We start from the raw sequence: 23,395 nt of genomic DNA on the forward strand, positions 1-23,395 counted from the left end.
TCCCCTAGAACTTAGAACTACGTTAACCTAACTAACCTAAGGACATCACACACATCCATGCCCGAGGCAGGATTCGAACCTGCGACCGTAGCGGCCACGCGGTTCCAGACTGTAGCGCCTTTAACCGCTTGGCCACACCGGCCGGCCAGGTCACAAGGCTTTTAGTTTTGTAGTTACTGATTTCTGTGTATGTGGAGGGACATTATTCGCTGCGGCCCTCTTGAGATCCTATAGGCAACTTCTCCTTACTACTCTTTCTTTCTCTCCCAGTGACTTCAAGGATCTCACTAACTATTTCACATAAGGGAGTTGCGCAATTTGACCGTACTGTGTCGAAAGTTCTTGCACGTCATATTATGAACACGTGAAGCGGATTATCGGGAAGGAAAGTCGTATAAGTATGGTGTTACTACTATCAGTTTCATTATGTTGGTGTATTTTCAACCCTGCTCGAGGCTGTTTCTTATGTCTTCCGTTTTTCTGGAGTCCTTTCAATAATTCCACTGTCCTCCTGTCAGCTGTTTCCAATGGTAGGTGAACGCCGCTTTCTCAGTTTTCCATAAATCCCGGTCTTATTTGTGTATTTAATTTTTAAATCTGTGCAGTTGAAGTGTTGTCCAATATTACTGACCTCTCTCGATATGTAAGCAGACTACCAAAGACTTTTTACGCTTACCTTGAAAACAGCGATGTCGTTGAGCCAGGAATCATCAGGACTGTAGCCCAGATGACTATGAATCTCCGTCACCGCGTGTCTCGTGCCCCCCTCGTTCAGGTTGATGGTACCAGACAACGCTTCATAGGTGCCGTAGGTGCTGCCAAAAGAAATCAAGGTTGCGTCACATCTTTGCAGAAGAGAACTAGGTGCCAACTGTTACAGTTAGCTAGGACTATTTTCAGGTGGACAGTGCTTAGAGAGATGTGTTATATTAGGCAGTAACTAAAAGTTAAGCTGTCTGTAACGCGAATGCTCGTTTGAACAACACAGATTATTTTTAGCTCGGTTTGGTCATATTGGAGTTGATGTGGTCTCGCCTTCCTACGCCTGTTAACATTGACTCTTGCGTGGTTTATGAGATACGTGTGTCCCACTGAAATAATGTGCACTTTTGGGCGATGGGACGTCTGTATCTCATATCTGTCTAGTGCTGGCATTTACCGAGTTGCCTTTTTGAACTTGGAGAGAGTATTACGGATCATTGGGTGGGTATTTAGAAGGCTGTGAGAAATCAAATGGGGCGGTGTGTATCTATAGGTGTCACAGTGCCTAAGTTTAAGGTAAATCATCATAGACATTGTTTTGAATCATTTCTACACACCTCAGTTATTCTTCTGGCTACATAATTAGTATGTAGTGGGACATAAATGCCCCAGAAAACTGCATAGAAGATAGAAAACATGGGTGCACGGCATGTTGACACCGACCTACATAGGCAGAAAGAACATAACAATAAAATAAGGGAAACAAAGCTCGCAACGGAACGATATAGGTGTTCGTTTTCTACGCGCGGTATACGAGATTGAAATAATAGAGCATTGTAAAGGTGGTTCGATGAACCCTCTGCCAGTCACTTAAGTGTGATTTGCAGAGTATCCATGTAGACGTAGCTGTAGAAATGGAGAAACGAGCATCTGGGTAGGTACCTTGGTCTGATTTTATTGCTTCTTCCCCAATTTACATGAACATGTCGAAGGGCACAGACACTGGGTCATAATTTCCATGAGCGTACGTTGTGATAGACGACGCTTACCAGATACTCAAATTACTAGAACAAATAGCTTCCCTAGCTTATAACTTTGAATAGAATCACGAAAAGGAGCCAGTTCCTTATTGCTCAAATAATTTCAATAAGGGTAGATTATTGACGAGGCTTACTAGATACTCAAATTGGTAGAACAAATTGCTTCCCTGGCCCATCAGTTTGACTTGAATCATCAAAAGGAGCCAGTTTCTTATTGCTCAGATGCAACCCTCAGGTTCCGTTGCACGTCTCACTGTGACAATCAGTTATAGGTACAACCACGCCATGATAGACTAACCACCCACTGTCCAGAGGTACGTGCAGCAAGAATGCAACTCTTTCTTAGTGCAAAAGCTTACTTGGATAGATTCTATCACTCACATATTTTCTGGACAACCGAGGCTCGTCTCCTAGCAGGAGCTCTCGAACTGTTAAACTTTGCTCTGCTTGTCAATTGGTGACCTCCTTATATTGCACTGGGGCTTCCTGCTTGCAGATGGTACGTGACCGCGTCGCTTTTTTACACACAGTTCGGAATCAGCCAACTTGAAATCAGCAGTACCTTGATGCCCGCGACCTCATATTGGTCTGGCGAAAGTGTCAAGCGCTGTGTGTCTCCATCCAGATTCCCAGGCTCTACTTGTCAAAATACTTACCAAGACGTCTGATTAATTTTTTCTTTGTCAATCCCTTCACGATTCGGTCATTAGAACGTCTGTCACACACGGAGCTACTCACATGTAAACGCAGCTAGCTGACGTGAGTGCCCACTGCTCGTTCAAGATGGAGGCGCCGCACCGCTTAGCGCCATTCCACTGCAGCAGCACCTGAAACGCAAAGTATTGCGGTCCCTCCCAGTTGCTACAGACATAAGAAACATCGAATAAATAATCGTGTTAAATTTCAATAGCCACCACTTTGTCGCTAGGAACAGATTTATTGTGCAGGTTGTAGACGGATGTCTTCAGCATCTACATATATACCAGGCAATCCAGGTTACGGTAAGTGGCGTAGGGAACTTCCTTTGAAACCATCACTTGTAACTTCCCTGTTCTTTTCATAGCTAGTGTGTTGGAGGAACGACCGTGAATAAATCTCCGAATGAGTTCAAGATCCACTCCTGGGCGAGGGGCAGCGTCTTTGACTAGTAATCTAAACGACCTTGTCCCGTGTTTGAACATCGCAGCAATGGCGGCCGAAGACTTTCAACCTAAGAAGTCAACATCATTCTACCAACGACCTTGTCAAAGAGGCAGGAGGCGCGGAAACACGTTAAGGACACTCTGTTGCCCTTGGGGTGAGAAACTGCCGGATCTCTGGGATGAGACTGCTAAGGGGGAGGTGACAATGAAAAAAAAAAAAGAACAGAATAGGTATCTAAAGTATAATGTGCTATCCGCAAAAATTAATATAAATTCTTTGAGCTTTTTATTCGTATATCCTTCATCATACATTTTTTATCTCTTTCGTTGAACACTTGGTTCGGTTCGCATTTTTTAACAATATTAGATTAAAAAAACCAGGTTTTCTTTCAGATTTCTTACTCCCAGCCTGCATTGGATGCACATTGAAACATATAAGCTGCTTACCTAAGACATATGGTTTATCCTTGCTGAACCTATACGTTCTGTCTAGCTCACCATCACTGTGATGGTTAAAAGAATTGGTAGTAATGCTTCCTTCATCTTCTTCTCCACCTCTTCTGCTTTAATCTGTGGCGTGTAAGAACTTTTTCAGACTTTCAGTTACTGGTTTCAATATTTCCAAGACAAAATGATCTCGTTGCAATGTCCTTATTTCAGCAACTGTAATTTATGGAGAATAGCCTTCCATGTCTTGATAACTTTATTTTTTATCGTCATGTTGTCATTAACTAAACGAGGTTTGAAACAGTAGACGATTTACATATATGCTGAAACTACTGTTGGCGATGGGACACAACAGCCACATCTATTGCACTGTTATAACTGAGATTATCCATTAGCGTTGCAATGACTTTTTTTGGTTTTCTGATCTTTTTTGGTTTTTTGATCAATATGTAGCTCAACTTTCTGGATTCTGTCGTTAAACGTTTCACCTTTTCTAGCTACTGCATTGGTAAGACTTTTCAGTTTCATTAATTTTGTGTTGCTCACTCTATACTTTTTGTCGATACATAGATGTATTTGCACTGGTAGTCTAGGGGTAACGTCTTTGATTCATGATCAAACACGTTTTCGGTCCCTGGTTAAATTGTGATAAATAATCAGCATTAGCGGCCGAAGACTTCCGGCATAAGAGGCCACCCTCATTCTGCCAACGGCCTTGTCAAAGAGGGCGGAGGAGCGGACAGAGGTTCAGGGCACTCCCTTGTCCTAGGGGTGGGAAACTGCCCCTAAAGGTGGGAGAATCAGAGGTGATCAGCGCCATGAGGATGCAGAAGGCAATGGAAACCACTGCATTAAAGACACGTAACGTGTGTCTACAGCACATGTGGCCTGTAATTGAAGAAGTGTCATGATGATCTCTCCATTAGCAAAAGATCCCGGAATAGTCCGCCATTCGGATCTCCGGAAGGGGACTGCCAAGAGGGAGGTTACCTTGAGAAAAACACTGAATAATCAACGGAAGGATAACGTTCTACGAGTCAGGGCGTGGGATGTCAGAAGCTTTAACTTGGTAGAGAAGCTAGAAAATCTGAAAAGGGAAATGCAAAGGTTCAGTCTAGATATAGTAGGGGTCAGTGAAGTGAAATAGAAAGAACACAAGGATTTCTGGTCAGATGAGTATAGGGTAATATCAACAGCAGCAGAAAATGTTATAGCAATAGTGGGATTCGTTGTGAATAGGAAGGTAGGACAGAGAGTGTGTTACTGTGAACAGTTCAGTGACAGGGTTGTTCTTATCAGAATCGACAGCAAACCAACACCGTCAACGATAGTTCAGCTATATATGCCGACGTCGCAAGCTTAAGATGAAGAGATAGAGAAAGTGTATGAGGACATTGAAAGGGTAATACAGTATGTAAAGGGGGAGGAAAATCTTATAGTCATGGGGGACTAGAATGCAGATGTAGGGAAAGGAGTAGAAGAAGAGGTTACAGGGGAATATGGACTTGGGACAAGGAAGGAGAGACGAGAAAGACTAATTGAGTTCTGTAACAAATTTCAGCTAGCTGTAGCGAATACTCTGTTCAAGAATCACAAGAAGAGGAGGTATACTTTGAAAAGGCCGAGTGCTACGGGAAGATTTCAGTTAGATTACATCATGGTCAGACAGAGATTTGGAAATGAGATACTGGATTGTAAGGCGTGCCCAGCAGCGGATAGACTCAGATCACAATGCAGTAGCGACGAAGAATAGGCTGAAGTTTAAGAGATTACTCAGGAAAAATCAAAATGCAATGAAGTGGGATACGGTAGTACTAGGTGTTGACGATATACGCTGAAAATTATCTGATGCTATAGATACTGCGATAATGAATAGCTCAGTAGCTACTTAAGTTGAAGAGGAATGAAAATCTCTAAAAACGGTAATCACAGAAGTTGGAAAGGAAAACATAGGTATAAGGAACGTACCTGTTAAGAAACCAGGGGTAACAGAAGAAATACCTGCGTTGATTGACCAAAGACGGAAGTACAAAAATGCTAAGGAAAATTTAGAAATACACATATACACGTCAGTTAAGAATGAAATGAATAGGAAGTGCACCGAAGCTAAGGTGAAATGACTGGATCAAAAATGCAAAAAATCGGAAAATAAATTATTGTCAGAAGGACTAACTGTAGTAATGTCAAAACAGCCTTCGGTGAAATTAAAAGCAAGGGAGGTTGCATTAAGAGTACAATGGTGATTCACTGTCTAATGCAGAGGACAGAGCGGATAGATGGAGAGAGTACACTGAAAGCTCCTATGAGAGCGAAGGCTTGTTCGATGTCGTAATAGAAAAAGGAACAGGAATCCACTAGTAGGAGATATGAGATCCAGTAATCAAAATAGAATGCAAAAGAGCTTTGGGACGCCTAAGCTCAAACAATGCAAAACGGATAGATAACATTCCATCGAAATTTCTAAAATCATTTGGGGAAGTGGCAACAAAACGACAATTCACTATGTTGTGTAGAAGTTATGAGGCTAGCGATATATCATTAGATTTTAGGAAAAACATCATCCACAGAATTCCGAAGACTGCAAGAGCTGACAATTGTGAGAACTGGCTCACAATCAGCTAAACAGTTAGTGCATCGAAATTTCCGACAACAATAATATACTGAAGAATGCAACAGTAAATTGAGGACCCATTAAAAAATGATCAGTTTGGCCTCAAGAAAGATAAAGGCACCAGAGACGCAATTCCGACGTTGCAGTTGATAGCTGAAGTGAGACTACAAAAAAAAAAAAAAAAAAAAAAACTAAGACACATTCATAGGATTTGTTGAACTGGGAAAAGCGTTCAAAAATGTAAAACAGTGCAAGATGTTCGAAATTCAGGGAAAACAGGGTTAAGTTAAAGGGATGTACAAGAACCAAGAGGGACCAATAAGAATGGAAGAACAAGAACGAAGTGCTCGGATTAAGAAGAGTCTAATGATAAGTATATAGTCTTTCGCTCCTATTATTCAACCTATACATCGAAAAAGCAGTGGTGGAAATTAAAGGAAGTTTTAAGAGTCGAAGTAAAATTCAAGATGAAAGAATAGCGATTATAAGATTAGTTGATGACGTTGTTATGTTCAGTGAACGTGAAGAAGAATTCTAAGATCTGCTGATTGGAATGAACAGTGGACTGAGTACGGAATATGAACTTACAAGTAAATCGAAGAAAGACGAAACTAATGAGAAATAGCAGAAATGAGAACAGCGAGAAACTGGAATTCTGTTATCTAGGCAGTAAAATAACCAATGACTGACGGAGCGTAGGAGGACATCAAAAGCAGACTATCACTGACAGAAAGGGCACTCCTGGCCAAGAGAAATCTAAAGTGTCACACACAGGCTTTAACTTGAGAAAGAAATTTCTGAGAAATTGCGTTTGGCGGACAGCATTGTATGGTATTGAAACATGGTCTGTGGGAAAACCAGAACAGAAGATAATCTAAACATGTGAGATGTGGTGCTTCAGAAGAACGTTGAATGTTAGGTGAACTGATGAGGTAAGGAATGAGGAGGTTTTCTGCAGAATCGACGGAGAAAGGAATATGTGGAAAACACTGATAACAGGAATGAACAGGATGACTGAACATCTGTTATGATATCAGGAATAACTTCCATGCCACTAGAGGAAGCTTTGAAGGTACAACTGTAGAGGAAGACAGAGATTGGAGTACATCTAGCAAATAATTGTGGACGTCAGTTACAGATGCTACTCTGACAATGAGATTAAAAGATTGGCACGGGTGAGGAATTCGTAGTGCGTGGCATCAGACAAGTAAGAAGTCTGATGACTGAGGACAATGAGCTTTCTCTGATTTCTTCCTTGTCGTCATTTCGCGGGACAAATGTGGGAAGATGTGTAATGTTGCCCGACTTATATGGAACGTTCGCTAGCGGAATTTAAATATTAAAAATCTGTGTGTAACGTCTGCAACTGAAGTTTGTTGTTCGTGTGCGTAAAGCTTTTGGGTTTACCAAACGAAGCCAGTAACAGGGTTACCAACTGTCCCTTAATGTAGGAGATTTCCCGTATGTGATGGTTGAATAAAATATTTCGAGTGGACCTTTTATAGGACAGTAAATACCCATATGTGATGAAACTTCCTGGCAGATTAAAACTGTGTGCCCGACCGAGACTCGAACTCGGGACCTTTGCCTTTCGCGGGCAAGTGCTCGCAGGAGAGCTTCTGTAAAGTTTGGAAGGTAGGAGACGAGGTACTGGCAGAAGTAAAGCTGTGAGTACCGGGCGTGAGTCGTGCTTCGGTAGCTCAGTTGGTAGAGCACTTGCCCGCGAAAGGCAAAGGTCCCGAGTTCGAGTCTCGGTCGGGCACACAGTTTTAATCTGCCAGGAAGTTTCATATCAGTGCACACTCCGCTGCAGAGTGAATATCTCATTCTGGACCCATATGTGATATTTTTCTATTAACTTTGTTATTCATGTCGCTCTATCATCTAAATTACATGAGTGTTAGGCCTATGTGCCACTGGTTAGTATAGTGAAGTATAAATTTGTCTTATAACACGTTTGTTGACATAATAGTATGGGACGTTAGATTTCTTAGTTATTATTAGATAATGCCATTTTTGTCTGGATTTGTCTTATTTAAAATTTAACCTACGTCACTTATCAAAGTAGTTTAAGTAATACCATCTACGTATTAGTAAACAATACTTCGCACACCTCACTGGCAGAGGCCGCCTAAGTCACAAAGGGAACTGTCCGCTTCCCAGTATTTTCTTCTCTATCCTCCTTATTATGAAGTAAAGGGATTATTCAACCAGTATTGTTTCCATGCTGGGTCACCATCTTAAACCCGCAACCATACTAAGGGTAGTGAACTGCAAGTCATACTGCAAGGCACGCCCTAGACCTCTACAAATCACCTGTAGTCAGTGATGTTATCACAGCCTATTGGTCACTGGTTCCCTACTCCACGATAGCGAATTCGAAATGTTGTCCTCAAGAGTAAGTTCTCCAGCTCCTCTGAGTAATTTTCTTACAATATTTTCAGTATAATCTCACATCACTCTCGCCAGTGTTAATCGCATGACTCTTCCACTTTATAGGTCGTCCTGTTGCATCAGAGTGGTTAGCAGATTTATTTATGTTACACTCGACGTTTTCTCTGGAACGCTGCGCGACTAGTGGCTTCTTGGCCAGGCCTTCCACTGACCTGTTACGAAGCGTGATGTGTGCCTCTCTGTCATTTGGATGATCCTAGTTGGCGTTTGTTCCATCTTGCTGCCATATACCCTGACACTAACGGCGTTTTTGTGCTTAGTGTAGTGGCGTGGCAAGACAGCCAAGCCACTCGGAGGTAGCCGAAAGGCACGCGCTTAAGCTCACGCAGGCTGGCGCGAGGTCTGGAACAGTTAAGGGAATTAATAGTAGCAAATAAAGTACGTAGTTGATATAATACTTAACTTTAATCCATAATTGGAGAACATCGCTCTTGACGGTACGTGTTTTATAATTTCAATATTAACTGGTAATGGCGCCTTGCTAGGTCGTACCAAATGACGTAGCTGAAGGCTATGCTAACTATCGTCTCGGCAAATGAGAGCGTAATTTGTCAGTGAACCATTGCTATTAACGTCGGCTGTACAACTGGGGCGAGTGCTAGAACGTCTCTCGAGACCTGCCGTGTGGTGGCGCTCGGTCTGCAATCACTGACAGTGGCGACACGCGGGTCCGACGTATACTAACGGACCGCGGGCGATTTAAAGGCTACCACCTAGCAAGTGTGGTGTCTGGCGGTGACACCACACTTAGCATCTCCATCTGTTAGCTGAATCGCCATTATTAGTTTCACTTACATTAAGTCCAAGAGATTCTGTCGAGCAAATAATAGGACCTCGGCCGTCCGATGGTGTAGCAGTGTACACAATTTCTCAATTCCTCACATACTCTTTCCATACTTGTTCTCTTCTTAACTCTCCCCAAGAGACAAGTAGCTGGGAGTTCTATTTTAACAAAAATCTCTAAAAGTAATAGAAGCTCCTTCTGAAGCTCTATATGTGAGAAACTTCTGTAAGCTAGGCATAATTTCTGGTCCCTTGAACTTTGGCTTACCGTGATTCGATTGTGTTCGATATCAGTCTTTACCGATGGTTTCCAGTTATTTTGCTACACACAGTCGGTTCCCTTCTTCAGCGCACACAAACATGGCGACAGATATTGAAGTTACAAAGAAGTTTTGCTGTTAAACACTTATAGCTACAGGTATCTGAAGACTCGTTTATTCCTTTATGACAAATTAGTGAGTAGTTCAAAAATGGTTCAAATGGCTCTGAGCACTATGGGACTCAACTGCTGAGGTCATTAGTCCCCTAGAACTTAGAACTAGTTAAACCTAACTAACCTAAGGACATCACAAACATCCATGCCCGAGGCAGGATTCGAACCTGCGACCGTAGCGGTCTTGCGGTTCCAGACTGCAGCGCCTTTAACCGCACGGCCACTTCGGCCGGCTTAGTGAGTAGAGTGTTTCCGGTAAGTTGTAACGTATTAAAATAATTATTAGTAGCAATAGCAATTTTGTAATGTAATGGATACCTGGTCGGCACCATGTGGACTTCCTCTTTTAGTGCGTTTAGTTGACATCCGTTATGTATTTTTCTGGCTATTTAGGTACCAGTACTCTCCATATGAGGGAACTCGCCTGGTTCTGCTTCTTCGCCATTGACTATGCGTCCCTGAAGCACCGAAACCTTCCGCTGCTCTGCGCCACCTGCAACAGATCGTACATTTACTATGTGTGTTTCGTACAATGATATCACGCCCGCTTATGTACATTACAAACGCTGGATATTTATTCTGCGTTATTTAAGTGTATATTTGTATAGATTACTATGTCCCGGTAGTGAGACTGCCATTTAAGAGTTCTTCCCCAGGCGCTGCTTTCAGTGCTCCACATAGTAAGATATCTGGACATATTCACGATCATCGGAATCCAACTTTGTTCAAAATCTTCATCTATATCCGTGAGCCACTCACTTTACACTGGAGTGACAAAAGTTGTGGGATCACTCCTACTGTTGTGTCGAACCTCCTTTTGCTCCGCCGACTGAAGCAACTCCACGTGGCATGGATTCAACAAGTCGTTGGACGCTCCTGAAGAAATATTGAGCCATGCTGCCTCTACAGCCCTTCATAATAGCTCAAGCGGTGCCTGTGCAGGATTTTGTACTCGATTTGACCACTCGATTATGTCCCATAAATGTTCGATGGGTTCGCCGGCCGCGGTGGTCTCGCGGTTCTAGTTGCTTCAGTCCGGAACCGTGCGACTGCTACGGTCGCAGGTTCGAATCCTGCCTCGGGCATGGATGTGTGTGATGTCCTTAGGTTAGTTAGGTTTAAGTAGTTCTAAGTTCTAGGGGACTGATAACCACAGCAGTTGAGTCCCATAGTGCTCAGAGCCATTTGAACCAATTTTGTTCGATGGGTTCCATTTCGGGTAATCTGGGTGGTCAGACCATTCCCTAGAATTGTCCAGAATGTTCTTAAAATCAATCGCGAACAACTGCAGTCCTCTCACAAGGGGCATTATCAACGATAAAAATTACATGCTCGTTTGGGAACATGACCTACATGAATGGCTACAGATGGTCTCCAACCAGCCTAACATAATCATTTTCAGTCAACGAACGATTGAATTGGACCAGCGGACTCAGTACATTCCAAGTAAAGACAGACCACACCATTATGGAGCCACCACCAGCTTGCGCAGTGTGTTGTTGACAACTTGGGTCCATAGCTTCGTGGCGTCTTCGCCATACTCGAACCCTAAAATCAGCTTTTACCAACTGAAATCTTGACTCATCTGACCAGACCACGGTTTTCCAGACGTCTAGGGTCCAATCTAAATGGTGATGAGAGCAGGAGAGACACTGCAGGCGATGTTGTGCTGTTAGAAAGGGCACACGCATAGGTCGTCTGTAGCCATATCCCATCACCACCAAATTTCGTCGCACTGTCCTAACGAATACGTTCGTCGTACGTCTCACATTCATTTCTAAGATTGTTTCACAGAGTGTTGCTCGTCTGTTAGCACTGGCAACTTTATGCAAACGCAGATACTGTGGTGTCACCGTCAGACACCACACTTGCTAGGTGGTAGCCTTTAAATCGGCCGCGGTCCGTTAGTATACGTCGGACCCGCGTGTCGCCACTGTCAGTGATTGCAGACCGAGCGCCGCCACACGGCAGGTCTAGAGACACTTCCTAGCACTCTCCCCAGTTGTACAGCCGACTTTGCTAGCGATGGTTCACTGACAAAATGCGCTCTCATTTGCCGAGACGATAGTTTAGCATAGCCTTCAGCTACGTCGTTTGCTACGACCTAGCAAGGCGCCATTATCATTTGCTATTAATCTTGTGATGCATGTACCGTCAGACCGATGTTCACCAATTATGGATTAAAATGAAGTATTCCAGAAGCTACGTACTTTTTTTACTAGACTCAACTCCTTTAACAGTTGCCGACCTCACGCCAGCCTGCGTGAGCTTAAACGCGTGCCTTTCGGCTATCTCCTAGTGGCTTGGCTGTCTTGCCACGTCACAACAGATACACTCGGTCGTTACTGGCGAAGTGGTTAGGACACTTGACTGGCATTCGGGACCACGACGGTTCAAATCCGTGTCTGGCCATCCTGATTTAGGTTTTACGTGATTCCCCTAAATCGCTTCAGGCAAATGCGCGGGATGGTTCCTCTGAAAAGGGCAAGGCCGACTTCCTTCCCCGTCCTTCCCTACTCCGATAGGACCAATGACCTCGCTGCTTGGTCTGCTCCTCAAATTAACCAGTCAGCCATCTTGGTAGTCCTTGGTGGTAGGTAATGCATAGAGTTTTGACACTCGGAACATTCTTGACGCTCCGCATCTCGGAATATTGAATTCTCCATCGATTTTCGAAATGGAGCATCCCATATGTCTAGCTGCAACTACTATTCCGCGTTCAGTCTGTTAATTGCCGTCGTGCGGTCATAATTATGTGGAAAACCTTTTTACATGTATCACCTGAGTACAAATGATTGATCCGTCAATGCACTGCGCTTTTACACCTTGTGTAGTCGATACGACTACCATCTGCATATGTGTATATTGTTGTACCATGACTTATGTCACGTCAGCGAATATAGATACTGAAGGTCAAGCCCGTTCGACTACAATGGTTTATTGTACTATATAATCACCCAAATCAGTAAAGTCACATGTTTGAACGCCTATCCGCATGAGCAGGCGCTCAAGCGAGCGGCTATCCTGTGCTAAACACGACCTGTAACTTCCTGATGTCCTTAGCTTTCATGGTACTTTATTCTCCGAAACTTCGCTAAGATAATCTTAGAAAATATAAATAAAATCGTGAACGTATTATTAAAATGATTTTATATGCGTGGGTGGGGTGGGGTGGTGGAGGGAGGGAATGACTACCGCCATGACAATCTTCACCACTCTCACTCCCTCTTCGATCTCCACTTGATTCTTCACGCCCCATACGTCAATTAAAGAAACCTTAATATACGGCAGAATAAAGAAACGATTCTTTTCCATTCACATTAATAGTCGCAGCGTGTAGTATATAAACAGACGCAGATCTCACCTGGGGCGCACCTCACGGACGCTGCCAGGAGCAACAGAAGCAACGCTGCCTGCAGCATGGTGTCCTTAATGCGCCTACAACAGACACACATACACATCGTCTTTTATAACGCACAACCATCGTAGCTGGATGGCAACAAATGGCAATAATTCTCCATTAACGCTGTTATCACTGTTAATTGATTGTTACAAGGGTCTGACAAAGTTCTCGTGTGATCAAGCTAATGTGTAATTATTAGCTCGAGTAATTAAGATTTCGAGAGGTCGTTATGACGTACGATATCAACGTCCATCGGTTGAAAACAGCGTTCGTCGGTTTGTTCTGTTATCAGATTAATTAGCCAGTCCTACAGACAGCCAGTGATTCCCCTTTCCACGTTTAACTGAGACACATCGTAACACTGCCGTAATGCTTATCTGTGCTTACGCTGTTACTGACAGATAACACCGTCCACGACCAACAACGGAAGATAATTGTTTGAGAACGCCATCCAATGGTGCTGGAGAAATGTCAGATTGTCAATCATGCGCTGGCCGCTGTGGCCGAGCGGTTCTAGGCGCTTCAGTCTGGAACCGCGCTGCTGCTACGGTCGTAGGTTCGAACCCTGCCTCGGGCATGGATGTGTGTGCTGTCCGTAGGTTAGTTAGGTTTAAGTAGTTCTAAGTCTAGGGGACTTATGACCTCAGATGTTTAGTCCCATAGTGCTTAGAGCCTATTGAACCATTTTTTTGTCAATCATGCAGTCACCGGTTGATGAATGCGAAAAAGCTCCTCCGGGGCAATATAACAAGAAGTGGCTGCGAAAGTCTGATCATTTATTAAAGACGATGCACCGCCCGTTCGAGCTCAAAACTAAAAGCAGATAATTCAAACACTAACTTTTTGGCGAATCAGGTCGTGATGCATCTCGAAATGCGCATCTCATTGTAAAACTATTGAACTGTAACTCATAATAGATGCCAGTCAGGTTAAAGAGCGTCTTGTTACTTTATCTATTTTGCAAAGCCCTGCTTGTTACAGAATGACTGCAAATGCAGATCACCGTTGGACAAGTTCTGTTTCAACTGTTTAGTAGTTTCTTTCAGTACATTTCAGTCACTGAAGACCTTCTAATTGTACTTTATTGTAATTTAATAAGACATTTACAGCCAAAGCGGCACATAGCCGAACCTTTACCAAATGCAGCTCTTTCACGCTGAAGGCCTCCAAACAAGAAATCTTAAAAATCAACAAGACAAAAATTCAATTAAAATAGCAAATAACATAATTAAAAAAACATGTATCACAGCTAGGTGGAAAGCCTCAAGGCAAAGCAGATAGAACAAACATATGCAAGGTGCAATACAAATGGCTGAAGGCCACAATTAAATTTCAAAATTTTAAAATAGATTACCATAATCTTTTAAAGGCAGAATTCCGCAATGTTTAAGCTTGAAAGATAATTTTAAGAAGAAGTTGCAAGGCTGAAAGCCCACAATTAATTTTTCCAATTAATATATATATATATATATATATATATATATATATATATAAGCCTTAAATTTTAAATAGCTAAAAACGGATAACACCGGTGGGGAAAGTCAATAAAGACAACGGCACTCAGAGCCTCCATGGAGGCCGGTCTGCCCTCGTTCACGTAGGTGAGGCAGGTGGTGAGCCCAATTATACTTGCTCCATTGGAACTCAACCAGGGGACAGCCAAGGACGGACTGACACAACGACTTGCTTGCCATCAATCAGTAGATGAGAACCCAAACACAAAAGGTTACGAATGTAATAATCCACAATGATGTATGTATTAGCTGTCAAAATTACACACCATGTTAGAAAGCGACAACATATGAGGAAAGAACGCTGCCTGAAATTACGTTAGTGGCCAGGGCAGGCAACCAGAACACTAACGGCCACAAGGCAGAAAATTCCGCTGGTGCACTCGAATTGTAGTCAACCAATATACACTACTGGTCATTAAAATTGCTACACCAAGAAGAAATGCAAATGATAAACGGGTATTGATTGGACAGATATATTATAATAGAACTGACATGTAATGTACCCGGAACAACCACCTCTGGCCGTCATAACGGCCTTGATACGCCTGGGCATTGAGTCAAACAGAGCTTGGATGGCGTGTGCAGGTACAGCTGCCCATGCAGCTTCAACACGATACCACAGTTCATCAAGAGTAGTGACTGGCGTATTGTGACGAGCCAGTTGCTCGGCCACCATTGACCAGATGTTTTCAATTGGTGAGAGATCTGGAGAATGTGCTGGCCAGGGCAGCAGTGGAACATTTTCTGTATCCAGAAAGGCCCGCACAGGACCTGCAACATGCAGTCGTGCATTATCCTGCTGAAATGTATATAAAGCTTCAAAACACAGAACTGTATGAGAAAATTGTTTGTTTAACTGACTAGACTGGTCCAATGAAGGCCATAAGATATAAATAAATAGTAACAGAAAAAACATCTTTCTTTATTGTATGTAACTTTCATGTTATTTCCAGTACTTTTTAACTGGTGATTGACAGCGTGTGTTTCTGTACGGAATGTTCCGTGTATTCTACTAGTAGTTCAAGGAAGATAAAATTCGACCGTGAGGTTAGTGACTTATGAGATATGTTGGAAGTTGCGTAGCATGTGGTTTCACTGAGGTGAACGTAGCGGGGAAGCTAGTGAGGTATCTAGCGAGGCTCTCTCCTTGGGCTGCAGGACTTGTAGCAGGAACAGACTGATGGTGGAAAGTAGGTAAGAATTTGTCACACTTAGTGGATCACAGACTAGAGGTGGAGAAGCTACGGAGAGAGAGTCTGAAGAAATACGAAATGGCCAGTTGACAATAAGGCCAATGGGAAGCAAATACGTTCCGTTAATTTCATTTTGAATGCTGAGAATAGGTCTGGCCAGCTGGCAGTCATGTGGAGAAAGACTTCCAGTAGTCGTAGGAGCACGAAAGATGCAACAGGCAGCCAGTTTTGTTAGGAGCCTAAGATAGACAGCAGCGTTTGAAGCAAGTGAATTCTGCTGCTAGGGCTGCTAGGCAGAAGTCATGGGCACGGTATAGCCCCACTGTTGCAGGAGACATGGGTGAGGAGTACCAAGTCGTCAGTATTTTTAAAACAAATGCTGTGCCCTATGAGGTGATGGAGGACTTGGGGTTTTGTGTAAGGGTTTTAAACAGGATTAGGTAGTGACAGTGGGAGAAGCTGGGAATAGTCTTAAAGTTCGTTCAATAAATGCTAAATGGAGATGAGAAGATGCAGGAAACTTATTTCATCAAAAGATTAGGGGAATTAGAGATAGTGTAGAGAATTTCTATGCTGATATTATTAGTATCTCGGACTATCATTTCTTTAGAGAAGGACCTTAAGGTCTCCTATGGATGGGTATCTTATCTGATTTCTCTGTAAGGAGTTCGTTACAGAAGGGAGGAATGACCATTTATGTCAAATATAATCATTCATTCAAACGAGTTGGTGCATCAAAGCATTGTAAAGTCAGTATCTGAAATTAATGCAGGAGAGTTTGCATTTTAAAAGAAAAACGTTTCATTACAGGTTACAGATTACAGGATTTTCCTCGCCAGACTTGACACTAAGTAAGGCTAGAAAGACATGAAGTCGGAAGGTTCTCCAGAGAAAACGGTATCAATGGATTTACTTGAATCTTACAAACTCGTACAGACAGTAGAGTTCCCCACTAGAGTTCAGCGAAACAACAGTACGCTCGTAGACATCTCCAGTAATAGTTCTCTGGTTGTGGGTCACATTGGGAAGAAGATAGGTTCTGGTCCCTCATATCATCACGCACTGATAATAATATTTAATGGCATCATAGCAAATTCGTACACCAAAGTAGTGAAAAAACAATTAAAGATATGAGTCCACTTCCACTGTAGGTATTTAAAGCCAATCTCGTAAGTCACCCGTGACAAGATGTCTCCATTGCATACAACTTGAACGACAAATATAACATATTTCTTCAAATTTTTATTATTTTCTTTGATAGCTCTTTACTAATCAAAATTAAAGGCATATATACGGAACGTAATATGACAGAAGCGTAAGTACAACTGTGTTCGCCCTGGATGGATAGGAACAGAAAAAATTCCCACCACTATCTCGATTAGAACCCGAGACATCCAGTACCAGACCACCACGGTCACATTGGGAAGAAAATAGGTAATGATAACTGAAATCAAAAGTTCATTGGTACATGTAAACACAAAGAACTCTTGAAATCTGGTGTTTCGAGACAACCATACCAGATGTGGTTGCAGGAAACAAGAAAAAAGATGAAGTTGAATCGGCTATTACATTTAAAGGGAGATATTATGCCACCAGTCTGTGTTTAAAAATTTTAAAATTCCTTTACTTCACGTCTATGGTCACAAATTTTTTGTCATCAGGCTACCGGTTTCGGTCTATATTGATAATCTTCAGATCTGTTTTGTAAAAACGTGTTCTAATATACTGGAGCCGTGACATGTTTTATAAAACAGATCTGAAGATGGTCATTATAGACCGAAACCGGTAGCCTGATGACAAAAAATTTGTGACCATAGACGTGAAGTAAAGGAATTTTAATAGTTTTAAACACAGACTGGTGGCATAATATCTCCCTTCAAATGTAATAGCCGATTCAACTTCATCTTTTCTTGTTTCCTGCAACCACATCTGGTATGGTTGTCTCGAAACACCAGATTTCAAGAGTTCTTTGTGTTTACATGTACCAATGAACTGTAGTTTGAGGACAAAAACATTGTGACCATAGGCGTGAAGTAAAGGAAATTTATTCTGTATTCGTGTCACTTTTCAATTCGCGACCATGTCGCAGCATGTGAATTTAAATAGTTTATTTGCACTACTAATTTCGCGCACTGCCCATTCTCGAGTGCATCTAAAAACATTACAACGCACAATACTAAAGGAACAACAACGCTAAAGTCAATTAGATGCAGATAGCGTTGCACAGACGTAAACTTACTTACAGTAACAGATCGCGATACAACTTTGTTGTTGCATTATAAATTGTATGCCATGCGTATTTGTGCACAACCTGGTTGTTAGCGGCCATCATCTAAAATATAAGTTGCATGACGTGAAAGTGCTTTTAACAGCAGCTGCATTTCTGTTTTTAGGTCATCAGTCTTCTAACTGGTTTGATGCGGCTCATCATGAATTTCTCTCCTGTGCCAACCTCTTCATCTCAGAGTAGTCCTTGCAGCCTACGTTTTCAATTATTTGCTGGATGTATTTCAATATCTGTCTTCCTCTACAGTTTTTGCCCTCTACAGCTCGTTCTAGTATCATGGAAGTCATTTCCTGATGTCTTAACAGATGTCCTACCATCCTGTCCCTTCTCCTTGCCAGTTTTTTCCACATATTCCTTTCCTCTCCGATTCTGCGCTAAAGCTCCTCATTCCTTACCTTATCAGTCCACCTAATTTTCAATATTCGTCTGCAGCATGTAATCCTCCCCCCTTCCCCCCCCCCCCCCCCTCCTTCCTGCTTGCAGCTATTGTCCACAATAAGTAAAGTCTTTTATGAAAAATTTGAGAGGAGCGAAGATTACAATAAACTTTCTAGTTTACTTAGCTTGTCATACTGAGCTGACTCCAGTTCTTCCTGTCTAGGTGTCTAATTCTTGAGCCTGAAAATGTCACATTTTAGATCCTCACGGTTGGATTGATCTAAATAAATTTGAAGATTGTTGTTGCAGATTTTTGTTTTTACGTAAATCTTCTTTCTCACAGTTTAGTATATCACACAGTCTTTTGATTTTTCACATTGTTTGCACAAAATACAAAAATACATCCGCTCACATCAGAGGCGTGCTTACGACTCTCTCACTCTGCGGAAATAACCATATTACAATGCGTTTACAATTTTTATTAACAAATGACTTTCCACTAGTTCCATTAAATTATTAATTTCAACTATTATTTCATAAATGAATCCAGAAATAAACATAGTAACCAGGACAGTATTGCGCAATTAATAATAGAAATTTTAAGTTTGCCCATAGTTCGTAATTTCAAATGATTCTAAAAAAATATTTTAACTGTACATTCAAAACTAGTATTTATCGATTATAACATCGAGACTAAAATATTTTATAAAGTAATTGATTTTCGTAAATTTTAGCTTTAAATGTAACATACTGTGTATAAAATTATATGAAAGTGTTCAGAAAAGCAATTGAGAAAATACTCATCTGTCCAAAATTCGAAAAATAATACTGGTATCAACAACTGCTGTTGAAGAAAAGTAATGCTAGAGGAGGATAACTCGTTACAAGCACCACATCTCAAACGCTTCCATTCTCCTCTGTTCCAGTTTTCCCACAGTTCATGTTTCACTACCATGCAATGCTGCTCCAAAAGTACATTCTCAGAAATTTGTTCCGCAAATTAAGACCTATGTTTGATATTAGTAGATTTCTCTTGGGCAGGAATGCCCTTTTTGCCAGTGCTAGTCTGCCTTTGATGTCCTCCTTTCTCTGTCTATCTGTGGTTATTTTGCTGCCAAGGTAATAGACTTTCTGAAATTCGTCTGCTTCGTGACCAACAATGCCGAACGTTAAGTTTCTCACTGTTCTCATTACTGCTACTTCTCATTACTTTCGTCTTTCTTCGATTTGCTTTCAATCCATATTCTGTACTCATTAGATTGTTCATTCCATTCAGCAAATCACGTAATTCTTCTTCACTTTCACTCAAGATGGCAATGTCATCAGCGAATCGTATCATTGATATCCTTTCATCTTGAATTTTAATTCCACTCCTGAACCTTTCTTTTGCTTCCATCATTGCTTCTTCGATGTAGAGTTTGAACAATAGCGGTGAAAGATTACATCTCTGCCTTACAATATTTTTAATTCGAGCTCTTCAATCTTGGTCTTCCACTCTCATTATTCCCTCTCGGTTCTTGAACATATCGCATATTACCCGTCTCTCCATATATCTCACCTCTATTTTTCTCCGAATTTTGAACATTGTCGAACCCTTTTTCCAGGTCGACGAATTGTATTGTGTCTTGCTTTTTTCTTTACTCTTGCTTCCATTATCAACCTCAATGTCAGAATTGCCCCTCTGGTGCCTTTACCTTTCCTAAAGCCAAACTGATCGATATCTAATACATCCTCAATTTTCTTTTCCATTCTTGTGTATAATATTCCTGTCAGCAACTTGGATGCATGAACTGTTAAGTTGACTGTGCGATAACGCTCGCACTTTTCCGCTCTTCCAGTTTTCGGAATAGTATGGATGATATTTTCCGAAACTCAGATGGTATCCCGTCAGACTCATACATTGTACGCACCAACGTGAATAGTCGTTTTGTTGCCACTTTTCCCAACAATTTTAGAAATTCTAATGGAATGTTATCTGCATTATTTGATCTTATGTCGTCCAAAACTCTTTTAAATTCTGATTCTATTACTGGGTCCCTTGTCTCTTCTAAATCGACTTTTGTTTCCTCTTCTATCTCATCAGACAAATCTTCCCATCATAGAGACCTTCAATGTACTCTTTCCACTTACCCGCTCTCTGCTCTGCATTGAACAGTGGAATTCTCGTTGCACTCTTACTGTTACCACTCTTGTTTTTAATTTCACCGAAAGTTGTTTTGACTTTCCAATAATCTGAGTAAGACTTTCCAACAATTATTTCTTTTTCGATTTCTTCCTACCAACTACATGGTGCGTGACAGTGTGGTAAAATTTTAATTGTCCGTCAGCGAATGAAAAAACAGGGATCTTACTGTACTACCGTTACGATTCCAGAATATATCTCTGTCATACAAACAATTTTGATGGAGACATAGATAGTTCTGGGGACATGTGACATTTTAACAACGTAATAATGCTACTGTTCTATATAGCACTTTCATATGGTGCACCCTATTTTTAGATGATGACTGTTGTGCCTAAATACTAATTCATCACATTCCCACGACTCCTCACTCACATAGTACACCGCCTGATAATCTACACCTCCTGCAAACTCGACTCCAACAATTCTATGGTGTCCCCTGTCGTCTCCAATCCTGCTTCGCCTCTGGCTGCACTTTCCACTAACACTCCACTTGCACACCCTCTGCATTCTCCCACATTCTCTCAGATCACGAACTCCGTCCAAAAATATATTCCTCCTACCAACTCTGAATCCACCACAAACTCTCCAGCCCACGAAGGGGCTCCCTCACCTACCTCTCCCATCTCCCACAACTCCTCCGGTCCTCTCTCAGTCGCTCCCCATTCTCTCTCCCTTTAAAATTCACAGGTCTCACTGCCAGATACCCTTTCCCTTCCTGCCCCCCCTCCCCCCCCCCCCCAACATCCAGCCCTATCTTATTGCCACTTCTCACTAGCCCTCAGTTCTCATCCTCAACACTCTCCTATCTACCTTGGCATCTACTTTTCCCTTCGTCTACTATCCCAGGGCAGGTCCTTCCGAGTTTTAGTGAAAGTTTTAATGGTCAGTGTCTCATCTGCGTTCTTCGGTGTTCTTCCAGTATTTTTAGAGTCCTTCATGTGTTTCTTAAGCTGTGCTCTCTGGTCATATTTTTATCTTTGCTGTTAAACTATTCAGACAGCCTTATTATTTTATTGTGTTCTGGTCTTCAGTCCAGAGACTGGTTTGATGCAGCCCTCCATGCCACTCTCTCCTACGCAAGCTTCTCCATCTCCCAGTACCTACTGCAACCTACATCCTTCTGAATCTGCTTAGTGTATTCATCTCTTGGTCTCCCTCTACGATTTTTGCCCTCCACACTGCCCACCAATACTACATTGGTGAGACCTTGATGCCTCAGAACATGTTCTACTAACCGATCCCTTCTTCTAGACACGTTGTTCCACAAATTCCTCGTCTTCTCAGTTTTCTTCAGTACCTCCTCACTAGTTATGCGATCTACCCATCTAATCTTCAGCATTCTTCTGCAGCACCACATTTCGAAAGCTTCTATTCTGTTCTTGTCCAAACCAGTTATCGTCCATGTTTCACTTCCATACATGGCTCCACTCCATACAAATACTTTCGGAAACGACTTCCTTACACTTAAGTCTATACTCGATGTAAACAAATTTCTCTTTTCAAAAACGCTTTTCTTGCCATTCCCAGTCTACATTTCATATCCTCTCTACTTCGACCATCAGCAGTTACTTTGCTCCCCAAATAGCAAAACTCATTTACTACTTTAAGCGTCTCATTTCCTAATCTAATTCCGTCGTCATCACCAAATTTAATTCGTCTACATTCCATTATCTTCGTTTTGCTCATGTCGATGTTCATCTTATATCCTCCTTTCAAGACATAGTCCATTCTATTCAGCTGCTCTTCTAGGTCCTTTGCTGTCTCTGACAGAATTACAATGTCATCGGCTAACCTTAAAGTTTTTATTTCTTTTCCATGTATTTTAATTCCTACTCCGAATTTTTCTTTTGTTTCCTTTACTGCTTGCTCAATATACAGATGAATAACATCGGGGATTGGCTACAATCCTTTGTTACTCCCTTCCCAACCACTGCTTCCCTTTGATGCCCTTCGACTCTTATAACTGCCATCTTGTTTCTGTACAAATTCTAAATAGCCATTCGCTCCCTGTATTTGACCCCTGGCACCTTCAGAATTTGAAAGAGAGTATTCCAGTCAACATTGTCAAAATCTCTCTCTAAGCCTTCAAATACCAGAAACGTAGGTCTGCCTTTCCTTAATCTATTTTCTAAGATAAGTCGTAGGGTCAGTGTTGCCTCACGTGTTCCAACATTTCTACGGAACCCAAACTGGTCCTCCCAGAGGTCGGTTTATACCAGTTTTTTCATTAGTCTGTAAGGAATTCGATTTAGTATTTTGCAGCCACGACTTATTAAACTGAGAGTTCGGTAATTTTCACAACTGTCAACACCTGCTTTCTTTGGGATTGGAATTATTATATTCTTCTTGAAGTCTGAGGGTATTTCGCCCGTCTCATACATCTTACTCACTAGATAACAGAGGTTTGTCAGGACTGGCTCTCCCAAAGCTATCAGTAGCTCTGATGGAACGTAGCCTACTCGTGGGCCCTTGTTTCTACTTAGGTCTTTCAGTTCTCTGTCAAATTCTTCACTCAGTATCATATCTCTCATTTCAACTTCATCTACGTCCTCTTCCATTTCCATAATCTCGCCCTCAAGTACATCGCCCTTGTATAGACCCTCTATGTACTCCTGCCTTCTTTCTGCTTTCCCTTCTTTGCCTGGAACTGGTTCTTCATCTGAGCTCTTGATATTCATGCAAATGGTTCTCTTTTCTCCAAAGGTCTCTTTAATTTTCCTGTAGGCAGTACCTATCTTACCCCTTGTGATATATGCCACTACATCCTTACATTTGTCCTCTAGCCGTCCCTGTTTCACCATTTTACACTTTCTGTCGATCTCA

General features: G+C 41.9%; 1 protein-coding gene across 1 annotated transcript in view; it reads right to left on the reverse strand.

The window, feature by feature from the left end:
• Window positions 1–23,395, reverse strand: part of LOC124597551 (mite allergen Eur m 3-like) — a 91,755-nt gene that overhangs the window by 23,516 nt on the left and 44,844 nt on the right. The window contains exon 2 of the mRNA XM_047135944.1: window positions 677–815. Coding sequence (XP_046991900.1) covers window positions 677–815 — 139 coding nt within the window. The remainder of the gene's footprint in view (window positions 1–676; window positions 816–23,395) is intronic.

Source organism: Schistocerca americana, chromosome 1 (assembly GCF_021461395.2).
Source record: "Schistocerca americana isolate TAMUIC-IGC-003095 chromosome 1, iqSchAmer2.1, whole genome shotgun sequence".
NCBI classification, from domain to species: Eukaryota; Metazoa; Arthropoda; class Insecta; order Orthoptera; family Acrididae; genus Schistocerca; species Schistocerca americana.